The sequence below is a fragment of the Lepidothrix coronata genome, unplaced genomic scaffold (genome assembly GCF_001604755.1).
Source record: "Lepidothrix coronata isolate B3197 unplaced genomic scaffold, Lepidothrix_coronata-1.0 Scaffold18, whole genome shotgun sequence".
NCBI classification, from domain to species: Eukaryota; Metazoa; Chordata; class Aves; order Passeriformes; family Pipridae; genus Lepidothrix; species Lepidothrix coronata.
The window spans coordinates 5,808,929-5,823,022 of record NW_016690198.1 but is presented as its reverse complement, the minus strand read 5'-3'; the positions used below and the strand labels follow the sequence as shown (position 1 = coordinate 5,823,022).

Here is a 14,094-nt window from a genome sequence, read left to right as displayed (position 1 = left end):
AAAGAAACTTAAGCCGTTGCATTAAGAACTTCAACAAAACAGACAACAGTCAAGGCCCCAGAATTTCAGTTTTTCTTCCCTAAGCTCAAAACAAATTCCCTGTAAAATGGAATCCTCCTCTCATGCCTTCTGAGGTCATCAGAATACATAAAGACCTTCACAAAGATTTTTTTTTGATGCCAACAGTCCCAAGAGGACTTTTTTTTTCCTGGTTATGTGATAATGGGAAGGGAGATCTGGGTCTGTTCTTGACTGATGGAAGAAAAATACATGTTTAGAAGTAGGTGTCTTTTGCAATTGAGAAAAATTCAGAAAAAAACCTGTGCTATTTTCCTTTTTTTTCAAATATGCCTTTTCTTCAACCTACAGCAAGCCTTTATGCCTCCAACCAATAAAGAATTTCCAGAAGTTGTAAGGAACCATTTCAATAAATGTTTTATCCTGAAAATACACATGCTGTCAGACTCTGGGGTAATATCCACTTTCTGGCTTCAAACCACTTTGGCTGGCGTAGATATTTTGTTGTTTTTTTGTCTTTTCAACCGAACTGCTTTTTGCAGTTTGCAGCTCCTCAAGACTAATCATTCAGTATGAGAGAAGACAGATATTTTTTCTTACATAGAACATGTGAGGAGAAGTTCATGGATTTCTTGGCGTAACATGGAAAATGAACAATTGCTATATCCTGCACACAGACAGGCCATCAGTTTTTAAAGGATTTGAATCTCCTCTGACGTGTTTGAGATCCACACAGTGAAAGTGCTAGAAAAGAGCAGGCTTGTATTATCCAGACTAAGTTGCAACTTCATCGACCATTTACCATTTCTATTCTGTCCATTCTTTCCTAAAAATTCTAAAATACCCATTTGGGTTAAGCAAAGAGCTTTTTATGAACCTTTTGATCAATAACTTAGGTCAAGAGGCTGCTGGGAGTGAGGTTACACCAATATAAAATTTTCCATGATCTCAAATAACGCTACTGGTTTGTTTGAAAGCTGTCTTTTTCCTTCTCCATGCCGAATGAGCTATATTTCTATGCCAACACTAAAAGGCTCTCTTAGTCTAGAAATCAACTGTGGTGAAAAAATATGTAAACAACTTGTGCCTTTTAGGTTGTGATTCATAAGAAAGAAGAATTTTTCTTCCGTCTAAGAAACAAATACACTGTAGAGCTAGTACGTGTCTATTTGTTCACGTTTAAAGACTAAAAAACTCCAAGTAACCCACCCTTTTTGCTATATTATTAATATAATGGTGCATCGTTTTTAGTAATAAAGACAGCTTGCAGAACTTATAAGTTCAGATAATCAAGTCCCCTATCTGCTCAAAAAGTGGGAGAGTTTTCACTCCTTCTCAGCTGCTTACTTCGAAGACTCCTCCTTTTCTATGAACTATTTCAAAGCAGATTTGCCTTCAGCTCTCCAGATTACAAATCTATTCTCCCTTGAAAACCACTCTTAAAGTTACCACTTAAAAGTCCTGCATTAACCATGCCAACTGAAGAAACAGCATGAATGTACTTGGCCAATACATTCTTGAGTGTAGGTAGGCTTTAAGTTCTCTGCATGAGCCAATCCTGGAAGGAAAAGCACAATAAAGGACAAAACAAAGACTCTTGGTAATGTGTGCAGAACGAATCTTGCAGTGAAACCCTCTCAAGAGCACTCACAGAAGCCCCATAAAACATGGGCTCATGAAATCAGTGCTGCAGCACACCTGATTGCTTGATAAATTCTCTTAGAAATCGAGACACATAAATTTGCCATTAAAAAAAAAAAAAAGACAAGAGAGAAAGGAGCAAACATAAGGCCAAGTTTAAGGCTGATGGTAAGTCAGCAAAGCAGAATGCCTCAATATTACTGCCATCATACCTGAGCAGTGATTTACCCTTTAATATAGTGCTGCCCATTTTCCCCCATACTAGTTTGTGAGGACTCTTATTTTGGAAGTACTATGTTAAAAATCCATGATTCCATCTAATGAATCTGGCACAAAGCACATCTAAATTTGTCAATGAAGCCTCTCCAGTTACCTGTTTTGGACGACTAAGATCTGTGCAAGGATGAGGAAAGAAAAGAAGAGACAAAACCCCAAAAAATATCCAAAAAAGCACACAATGATAGGTGCGATCTAATCACTACAGTTGTCAAGGAAACAAACAAACCAGCCATATTGTCTGAAAAAAACCAGTCTTAAAACCAGCCTGTGCACAACTCCTGTGCTCCAGTCTTATGGCTGGAATCATACCTCCTCTTTCAACACACAGTTTGGTGTACTATCAGTTGAAATTGAGAGATCAGTACAAACCATTACAAAGTTATAAAATTGCTGAAGCATTTTCTGATATGTCATACCATAACAGATACAAAAACTGTATCAATTGACATGAAGGCTGAAAATAAAAAAAGGTCTGACTCAAGCATCACCAGTCTCTTGCAGCTAAAATTTCAAACTACTATAGAACTTTGACATTGAAAGTAAAATAAAAGTAGCATTATACTTAAGAGCTAGGAGAACAGACAATGAGGGTACTGTACTGTCAGACACACAAAATGCCTCCCATACTCCCCAGCAGCACAAGAACTTTAATTTCTGTCATTCAACGGTTGCAGTAAAAAAACTTCAAGCACCATAGATCACTAAATAAATTCATGTTTAGCCTGGAAAGTTTAAGACTCAAACTGTCACTTTGATAGATGCAAGTATTCATAATTTTCTAGTTGTGTGACAGCAATGTCCAAGCTGACTCCAGAAATACTTTAGGTTTCATTAATGCAGTTGAAGAAAACAGATAAGGCTTTTAGTTACTAGAATTATTGCCTCTAATATTGAAATATCTAAACATGGCATTACCTTCATTGCATGGATTTCTTCTATTAATCTGTCAACTCGTTTTTGGTTCTTTAATTTCAAGTCTTCTGAACCCCTGCAAATGAAGACTGTCTTTATTAAGAAAATCTGGGCTTTGTTCATTTTATTTCCCTATGGGCTAATACGAAGTAGCAAATTAAAAAAAATTACAAGACAGAGCATAAACACATTCCCTTGTTGTCAAATGAACATTTTAGCAGAGAGCTGAACATAACCTAATGCTTTTGCTGTTCTGAACAGAGAAGAAAATACTGAGGATTTACCAGAACAATATGAAAGACAAATGTTACTGTATTAGAAATGGTAAACCACAATTAATATCAACAATAGGAGACACCAATATCTCAAATATATATATATTTTTTATATTTATTACATATTGCATATTAATAAATATATACATTTTAGGATCTGTAATATTCAAATATAAAAGTTCGTTGGGCTTGCGTCTTATTCTGCACAACTTGTTGAAACTGTGAGAAGAGTATGCCCAATTTACACTTTGAACACAGTAACAGATGTATCTCATACTACCTCAAATAAGACACATTGTAAACTACTTGGGGCCAGTAATCTTTAAAAACAATCTACAAAACATTGTTTTAACTGTTTATGTAAGTATTAATTAATACTATTAAAAATCAAGTATGAGCCGTGTATCTATGCCAACGGAAAATGTTTTTTGCTACAGAACCTTGAAGACAACTGCAGTGAGAAAGCATTGCACAATCTGAGTTCAACAGCAGAATAATTCAAAAGATCAGGTCTGACACTTTTAAAAGTGCTGTAAAAGGTTCTGTGATTCAGATTAGCTTCCAATGCACTAAATCCTGTTAATAAAGTCCTCCCAATTCTTCTATATGAAACTGCCTTTAGTTCGTATTTCTAGTCTATCTAAAATGATGTAAAGGTAAGTCAAACACAATCTATATATTTTAATACCTAAACTTTTAAAGGTAGTACATTTTTCTTCCACTTCTCCATTTTTGGGAAAACAATTAAGATACTGCCTGATTTACAAACACTGATTCACAAGAACACTGTATTTAAAACTGACTTTTTCAACTTTAATTTCCCGATGTGTCTGGTTAGTCTGCGAATAGTCAGGACTCTGGCCTTCTTCACATCTTTTCTCATCTTCACAACCTGTCAGAAATATGGAAGACATTATGAAGTTTGTTTTCCTTGATTAATTACCATATACAATACATTCATTATATTAACTTAAATTTTAGAAATTAGTTCAACAAAATGAAGTACTTTTGAAAATAAAGTGCATTCCCTCACTAACCAAATCCCAGTTCAAATGAATGCAGATTTCACTTAAAATCAAACTGCTTCCATAAACATCTGAGGAAGAACAACCAACAGCCTAAAAATGTGTCTGAGGTCTAAACAGAAGACAAGACATTCCTAACTAGGCATACTTTAATATTATTCTTAGAGCTAGACTCAGCTAGAGATTTGAAAAGACTCACCTTTTGCCTTCACTTTGCTTATGTTTGTCCTGGTGAAAGAGCACTAGTACTTTTCCATTGGTACATAATATGTAAAGGCATTTTCATTATGAAACGTTGAAATATTAAAGGAAAAACTCTCAAAGTAAATATTACTTGGTACAGAACAGAATTTGAGATATGAAATTCTTTTTCTACATTCAAATTCATTTTTGCTGAAAATGAAAATCCAAGTGATTTCCAACTCACTACAGTCTATCTCAACTTGCCATCCTACCCGTCACTGTTCCCAAAATGTATTTCAAAGTAGGCAGTTCTAAAGAAAACTTGACCATGATATTTTGGTTTAACTTCTTGCCCCAATAATAAAGAAACAGAATTCTAATTAGTATTAGACAGATAGGATAAAGAAATCTTTGGAATCTTTTGCAATTAACTTCCATCATGGAAAACCTTAAGCCCAGGTGTCTTGTCCATGATGAATATTTTGGAGATATAGGGAGTCAATAATGACTTTCTTTTTAATAACTAAACCTTCTCCCTTATTTATTCATATATATTTTACTACATCTACTAAGATTTTGTATTTAACAGTTAAACTTAGAAAACATGAAATATTAAAACAAACTAAGAAAAAAAAAAAATCAGTCTTCCTGACAAAAGCCAAATTTATCTTAAATTTATCCAGTGGGTTAAGTTTCAAAATTAAGTTGGTAACTCTTTCTCAAGGAAGTTCTTTACATCAGATTTCTACTTTATCTTCTAATTTCTCAGGGATAACATCAAAACAACAGATTGATGGTGGCTGCACCATCAAGTCAGTTCCACCAGGAATATTAGTACTACACACCTACATCAAACTTGAGCAAAAAAAAGAAAAGATAAATCTTCAAAGCTCACAGAGTAGTATTTCACACCTGTCATGGGAAGCCTGGCTAGTATATATACCCTGTGCAGAGACCATACAGATGAGGCTATATAACTTATTAAAAAAAAAAACAAGGTAAACATATTTTGCCCACCTGATTATGTTTGTAGCTCAGGTAACTGACATAAGCAAGTTTTTAAGCCCTCAGCTGTACTCAGGAGTGCCTTGACTGAAGGCTGAATCAGTCAGAGCAAAACAATTCCCGGTGAGGGGCTTATGCTGATTGGCAGCCTCACCTCTGCCAGGAAAGGGAAGAAACGTGGAGCTGAAAAGCATGGAAGGCAAACCAGGAGGGGAATCATAGGGAGAGCAGTGTTACTGTCATTTGCACCAAGAGAATTGTAAAGGTGAAGGTTTTTGGGACAAGAACAACTGACCTAAAATTGGTCTCCTGTTCCAAAATTGTTACAGCTGAGGTCAGTACTTACCTTAGTCACACTAATGAAAATAACTGTGCACACGGGCCTACTTACAAAAGCATTTCTACTTCAGTTAACAGAAGAAACCATATGCCAAAAAGAACCCTGTGCCAAGTCTCTGCAGCACTGCTCAAGTCTTAACATGCTAAGGAACAAATCCTACCATTTGCCATCTAGGCATGCAGACATTTCTTTCTGTAAGATTGAAATTATCACAGCTCCCTATGTTACATCTTCTTCTAAATGGAAGAAAGAAAACAATGCATCTTCTGGTTGAATACTTCTTTGATAGTACATACACTCAACAAGTTTGGAACTTCAGATGCAAACTGTGTATGCCTTCTTCGAAAGCGTGGGGAGGTTGGGTTTGGTTATTTTATTACCATTAAAAACATCCACAAGCTACAAATATATTTGAATTTAAATAACTCATACCTTCCATATTAGTTACTGTGTATACAAACATGAAGTATATTTAACTTTCTCTCAAAAATATTTTGTCATGTATTTTTTTTTAGAAATATTAATACAGACACAGCATGTTTCCAGGGCCTACAAGAGCCAAACTCCAGCCTTCCCTGCTGCCAGCCAATGAAGGCTGTATAGACATGACAGCAGGAATGAGGGAAGGTATTCGCTCCTTGGCAGACTAGGCATATCAATTTATGTAATCCAGTCACTTCTTTCACACGGGACAGTATGCATCAACTGTGTTCTTGGAAGTACTCATAAAGTTCTCAAGAAAGCAGTCAGCTCTTTGGGAAAGAAATCAAAAAAGTTTAGCTTCAGATTTGCAATGTGCCTGGAACAATGGGGCTCAGACCACCAGGGTGGCTCCTAGTCTCTATGTTACACAGTGAGAGAGGCAACTTCGTCTTGACTGAAAAAAAACCCAACAACAAAACCTACACAACCCCCCACCAAGTAGTCATGATTTTTGAAAAATAATAACAAATATTTATTCATAATAAGGTATTTTTTCTAAATAGTTCAAGAAAAGACAACAAGAAAAGAAGTCTTTGCACTGAAACTTAAGGCTGCAATATAAGTCAAGGTCAGACTTAACTGTGCTTTCAGATCAGGTAATAAGGATTTTTAACCTACTCAGACGTCACAAAAGAATAAACACAAGCAAAACTCAAACCAAACAATTTCTTCCATCAATAGAAACACATTCTAGGATTTCTGGAAATTAGGGAAATCTGAAATTGTAAGTGGAAATAACCACTTCAAGGATTTCTCTAAACAAAGAACAAGTGATGCTTTCCCTTGTTGAAGACATTTCTTTATTCTGTAGGAAAACATTAGGAGATAATTAAGCTGTTGCTACTTATTAATGGTGCCATATATCTGTATTTATGAATTGTTAATAACAAATAACATCAAAATAAGAATAGATACAGATTACACATAAATTCTTATATCTAAAAGAAATCACAGAGGAAATGAATTCACTTTTAAAAAACAAGCCTAGGTACTAACACATAGCATGAAAGCACATAAGCATGTTTCCAAAGTTATGGCTATGAATAAAAATCACATCCATTCTGCACTTTCACTTAAAAGTATTTATATTACCACAGATCCTAAACAAAGATGAAATGCAAAAAATTCCACGACTGCAGGTATTCCACAAAGAAAGGCATCATCAACCTTAGAGCTTGCAACCTGCAGTAAGGATTGCCACAAAACATGATGTGTACCAGCCAACTATACACAAACCAGTTCAAGCCATAGGCAGACAGCAGCTGCTGTGCTGTTTCAAGAAAGGGGAAACAAACAGCACAGCAGGGGATCAGCAGATTAGTAGCCAGACAAGAAATAGGAACTCTCTCCTGCAATTCACCTTTTCCAGTGAGTGCACATTACTGAGGGGGATTATAACAGGAACTACTGATTTCAGCACAACCTACATTCAAGTGATACTTGGCACATGGCTACTCCTGGAAACATCTGGCAATAAAATCAGCCCTGATCTGAATGGATGGGTACAAATGAAATGGTACAAAGGAACAAGAGGGTACATATCAAACCAAGGGAGTGACTTCTAGCAAACAATCCATATAACAAGTGTGTGTTTAAAGGCATCACAGGAACTGTACTTAACCCAGAATTTACAGCTGAGAAATGAAAACACTAATAGCTTCAGCCACTTTGCCTTCCTATTCCAGGTTAACCCTGAAGGGTTAATAAGTATTCCCAGGGATTTGAAGTCTTGTGTGGTAGTCTAATCAGGCCTTCTGAATCCTCAGCATGTCCAAGCCCTTCTCATGCCCAAGCAGAGGGAATCATGGCTAGGCTTCGGGAATGAAGATTTGGGAACAGAGAGAGAAACTGACACAGGATTACTTAATTGTACCTTTGATCTCTAAGTTTCCTTCTAGGTTTTTTTGTTTGTTTTGTTTTGTGGTTGGGTTTTTTTTTTTCCCCACAAAAATCCTTGAGTTTGAACACTGGTATTTCACTCATAGTTACAAATTAATTTCAACTAACAAAAGTCTTGGAAGGGTTGAATCAGTGCCTGAATCAGTATTAGACTGTCTGGAAAGGGCTTCTGACATCACAGACATTATCCCTTTTAAATTGATGGGACATGATTACTGAACATAATAAAAGACAAGACACGTGTAATAGAACAGAAAGTTATTTTAAGAGCCTCCCACATAATTTAGCTGTTCCAACAAAACTTGTATCAAAATCTTCAAGTTTCTTCAAGAGAAACCTAAGGCATTTTTTGATAAAACAACACCAAAAAATCTGGGTTTGGTTCTGAAACCCTAAAGCACTACAGAATGGTCCTCATATTAGAAGGACCAAGGAATGTGGACAAAACGACAGTGCAGGTGCAATATTACATTCAAATTCACATGACTAGTCAAAGGTATTTGCCTTCACATTTTTTAAACAACAGCAGCAAAGTTCTCAAAGGAACATTACATTAGAATAAAATGTTGTACTTGGCCACTTCTGAAACTTGTTTTGAGGTCTGTACAGGCAACATGCCTTCAAACTAACCTAGTGTTCAGCCAGTCAGGAAAAAATAAAGTGTGACTAAAGATTTGTAGATGTATCAAGAAAGGTACATGACTACTCTGAACTACAGTATCAACTGTACTTGACAAAAAAGACCAATACCATTCTTTAAAAAAAATCTGATGGATTAAGAGAAGCACTAACATGTTTCTGCCTATGATTCATTTGAGTATATTCTTTTCAAAAAGCACTGAAATACTAGAGCAACTGTGAAGGAAAAGTGGATTTTCATGTTACCATATATAAAAACTAATACTGTACATGAGAATACCTGAAGGACTCAGAATGTCTTAAATACTTCTTAACTCAAAGCTACTAGAAGTTAACTTAGGCAGTCAGCCTCAGCTATCCAAAATGCATGAAAGCCAATAAACTGATGGACATGTCTTTTTCCTCTAAGCAGCCTGAAGCACATACAACTGTTCTTCTTGGGCTTCAGCCCACGAGGTACTGAATATTTTGGTCGTGACCCAATAATGCACTTAAATTATTAAATCCTTAAACAACCAGAACTAGACAGACCAGAATTTCTTCATCTACTTCTGCTTTAAGCCAGCACACAGTCTAGTCCTAGTTCTAGTACAAGCAACCAGAAAAGACAAATCATTTTGTTCTCCTCAAGTAAATACACTGCATCTAACCTCACCTAAAAAAATGAATTGTGACAGTTTATAACATTGTGAAATATCCATAATGTTGTACAAACATACATCCAGAGGTCAAACAGAGGCCTCCAGACTTTCTCCCAGCATGGTAAAGTCTCTCCTCTATGAAGATTGTCTTCAAGGCCCAGACACAATTGCAAAAATATTTCATTTACAATTTGAAGATACCATTTCTAAAGCAATGTTCTGTAATTTTACACAGACATATCCAAATCTACTTTGCAATATAGGGTCTCTTATGTCTTTTCTATCACTTGATGCCTGGAAAAAAAAGAGGGTAGTTCTGAGCTTGCTTTTCCACTTCAGTTTCTTCCTGGGCTCTCCAAGCTAACAGGACTTAACTGTGACAAGCGTCACACCTGAGAGTGGGATAAAAAGGAGACAACATCATGAACCTACCCTGTAAATTCTAGAAAGGGTCTATTTTAAATATAGCTGATCATAATGCTATTGACAAATTACCATATACCTGCACAAACTGGGTCTAGTGAATGAACAATAGGAAAAAAATGAAAGTGTAGGTACAAGATATACCTCAGTCCTCGTGGATTCCCTTCATGCCAAGAACACCCTTGCAGGTTGAAATGAGAGCCTCATACTATTAAGATCAAAATTACTCAAAGCAAAAGGAAAAAATATTTGTATTTGCCCAAAAGTATATAATAGTTTTTTGATTTTACTGCAATAAAAGATTTACTTTTTAACTCCCTCAAGTTTAAGCAATGCTGCTAAAGTAGAAAGGGAAAGTCATTAAAAACACACTAAAATCAGTTGTGTTTTGTATAATGGTTTTTTTAAAAAAGTTTGCAAATTGCTTAAATTATACATCAACGAATGTCAAAGCAAGAAATCCAGCTTAAAAAAAACCAACCCAACAAAAAGAAAGTGAAATGTATTTGAGTATTCAAGCTCTCTTCAATACAAGAAAAACATTGAACTAAGTAATGTTTGAGTTCTCACTGATCTTCTTTCCTCGTTTTAGGGCACATCAAAAGCATTGGTTTCATTTTATAGTTTCTTGGCAGTCTTCTAACCAAGAAATTACCATGGCAACAGAATATTCTCAATGTTAATTTTTGGTGCTATTTGGCAACAGCGAGTTTTAAAATTCAAAACACCTGCAGCTGGATCACATATTAGCCAGAACTAACAATAGTACATAATCTTTTGAGTGAATAATCTAAGTGAAAAAATGTTTCTGGAACTTCATTACAAATATTTCTCTCTATTATCTGGAATGTCAGCTTGAAAGATCTAATGATTTTTAGACTCTTAGGAAAAGTTAGCAATTGCCAAGTTTCCTTTTTTCTTTTTTTTTACAAAAAGAACCCCTATATTACGGTATATATTTTACATATGTGAAAAGATGTGGAAATAGGCAATTATAGACTTACAGTTTCATATATTTGCATTATAAAACCACATATGAGTAGGATGATAAAGGCAACAAGAACAACATAACACACCTGTGTGGAGTATCAGGGGCCAGTTCTGGGACAGTTTTATACAAATATATACCCCAAAAAAGAATGTATAAGCAAAACAAACAAAGTGAATTTTCAGCCAGATCAGTTTCCTGAACTGTTTTCCCTTATGGTCACAGGAATATTAGCTAGTTCCATGGCAAAAGAGCAAAACAAGAATGTACAGGAGGAGATAGAGATGGACTACAATAAACTAGAGTACAATAAATAAGCTATCCCTTTATTTGATATACAGATCAAATGCCAGATAGCGCTAAGGAACATAGTTTTTCAGTTAGTTTGTGCCATATCAATGTGGTGTTAATCTTGCTTTTGCCATCTTCACCTCTATGCAGCAAACAGGTATGAATCAAGTGGATTCAATTATACCCCCCATACATCTAACAAAATGCACAGTTCATGAAACTTGAGGAAAATTCTTCTGGATTAAACTATTGCACCCTGCTGCCCAAAGCAGGCAGAAGTGCCACCACTAGCTGGAGGCATCCATAAAGCCAGAAGCTTCTCAGGCCTCTGGACACTCACCCTGTCAAATTCCCAAAGTGAGTTGCTGAAGATGAATGGAAAAAAGCACACTGCCCACTTGGGCATATTGCCACCTTCCTCACAGGAAGAGTACCACACATACTCCTCATGAGTTACTGTCAAACCCTTCCTCCACAGTGTGCCCATGCTGCTTTCTTTGTACTTTCTCAACTGAACCACTGAAATATGAATTTCTTTATTCAATATAGCACTGTATTTCCTCCTGCATGGAGAACAGTTGTCATTTCTAGCATAATTTCTCCAAGTGAAAACCACAGTGAGTACTCAAACTGCTAGAAAAGATCATTTTCATCTCAAGGTTTTACAAAGCAATTCCAAATATCTAAGATAGTTGGGAGGGAGTAAGGCCAGCCTAGAATTACTTGCTCATTGCCAAAGACCAAAATTTAATGGATTTACTGCTTCAAAGTCAGTGTCTCACTGCATGGAGTCAGACTCTATGTAGTAGTTCAGAAAGCACTCAAGTCCAAACCAGAATCATGAGCTGGCTAGACACATTTCTAAACCCTACATCAACAGCAGTAGCTGTAAACGTCCAGTTAAGAAAAACTAGCCTAAAGATGTGATATTACATATTACATTTCATATCTAACCACATGGAAATAAAAATTATACAAGTCTTCCAAAATACAGGACTACTTGAAGGTGATTTCTAACTCTGTATTTAATTGATCAGCTGGATTAATCAGCTAGAGTTTGAAAGCTCCTACCTAGCACTCTTCTAAAAATATTTCCATGGAATGTTGTAGGGGGATGTGATCAAGGCAGTCAATACACCAAAGCTCAAATCAATCCTACGTCTAGGATTTCTTAATTATACCAGAGCTCCAGCTAGAAGCTACATGTGAATTTCATGCCTCCTTAAGCTTTGACTTTACAAGAAGACAGTAACAGTAGTGACAAGAATTATTAGGATGAACACACAAAAATAAATAATGTGAGTGCTGAGGGCTTCTCCCCCTCTTCAAATGATGAACGTTTTAAAATCAGCTGGAAAGGAGCACTGCTCCCAAGGCAACATTATGAACCTCTACGTTACTTGCATTATCTAAAGCATAACACCATACCTTGCCTATTCTGACTCACCACCAACCTTACATTAATTATATGGGTCCCAAACATGATCCAAACCTGTAGAGTTGAACTGTCATCATGAAAATTGTCACACAACTGAGTAAGACACCTTTTCCATAACAAATACAGAAATGCAACCATTGTGTTTCCAGTATTAATTTGGAGGTATGGTTGGTGGTGTGGTATGGTGGTGTGATTCCTTTGGCTTGGGATTGTTATTTTTTCTCTTTTTTTTCCCCTCCTTTAAGATACATTGTCATGTTGCTACTTCATCTTCTTCCACTTCAAGTAAAATAAGCACCTTTCTGTAAAACTTCATGGTTGTCAAAAAAAGACAGTCAAAGAAGTTCACAAACTTATACCTCTATTCTAAGGATATTTAAAAAATATAACATGACTCAGGTTAATGTGTAGGTTTTAAAGATTAACCTCCTTTTATCTAAAAATGACTTGAGTAACACTGCTGAGCACTTGCCAACTTTTCACTTTCTACAATTCACAAACTGCAGTATTAGGGTAACCACTGGCAGGCAGCTAGAGCTCTCTCTTCTGACCATTTGGTACTAGATCACCAAATGTTTTAAATGCAAATTAAATTCAATTTGTCTGTCAAGGCCCCGAAGTATAAAGGGATGGGCTTCTCTGACAGAACTAAGAGATATTACTAGACCTACTGTTACCAGCAATTAAGTATAAATTCCTTTGCAACGAAATGTAAACTAAAGCATTTCACTAGATATCATTCCATCTTGCATGAAAAGTAGTAGCAGAGTTGACAGCTCAGCTGACAGGACAAACCAGTGCATCAGATCATTTTCCCCTCATTCTACCTTGGTGTGATTACCTCAGACATAGGTACCAGTCACTTGAAAAAGTGCACAGTAGAAATATTTACAAGAGAGGAATGGTATGAGTGCATAAACTTTGGCAAACCGTGAACACAGCACTCTTTCCCTTATATTCTTCTCTACCTTCTCTCATTTACATTTCCTTTTACATAGCACTTAACTGTTGAATATTTACAGAATCACAAAACTGTTTGGTTGGACTCAGTGTTTTGCATGGACCCCATGCAATGAGCAGGACATCTGCAACTACAACAGGTTCCTCAGAGCACATCCAATCTGGTTTTGAATATTTCCAGGGATGGGGCATCTATCACCACTCTGGGCAACTTGTTCAAATGTTTTAACACTCTCATTGTAAAAAAACTTCTTCCTAACATGTAGTCTTAATCAAATCTGTTCTAGTTTACAACCATTACCCCTTGTCCGATTGCAACAAGCCCTATTAAAAGATCTGTCCCTATCTTTCTTATAAGCTCCCTCTGAAGTACTGAAAGGCTGCAATAGAGTCTCCCTGAAGTCTTCTCTTCTCCAGGCTCAACAGCTAAAACTCTTAGTTTTTTTCTCATAGGAGAGATGTTCCATCCCTCTGATCATTTTAGTGGCCTTTCTCTGGACCCACTTCAACAGGTCCATGTCTTTCCTGTACTGAGGACTCCAGAGCTGGATGCAGTGCTCCAGGATGGGGCCTTACCAAAGCAGAGTAGAGGGGCAGAATCCTCTCCCTTGCTCGGCTGGCCACACTGCTTTGGATACAGCCCAGGATATGACT

General features: G+C 36.4%; 1 protein-coding gene across 1 annotated transcript in view; it reads right to left on the bottom strand.

Annotated features, from left to right (window-relative positions):
- SRFBP1 (serum response factor binding protein 1) overlaps window positions 1-14,094 on the bottom strand; it is a 67,610-nt gene that overhangs the window by 40,349 nt on the left and 13,167 nt on the right. The window contains exons 2-3 of the mRNA XM_017807396.1: window positions 3,929-4,017; window positions 2,854-2,926 (exon numbers count right to left, since the gene is read on the bottom strand). Of these exons, the coding sequence (XP_017662885.1) occupies window positions 2,854-2,926; window positions 3,929-4,017 (162 nt within the window). The remainder of the gene's footprint in view (window positions 1-2,853; window positions 2,927-3,928; window positions 4,018-14,094) is intronic.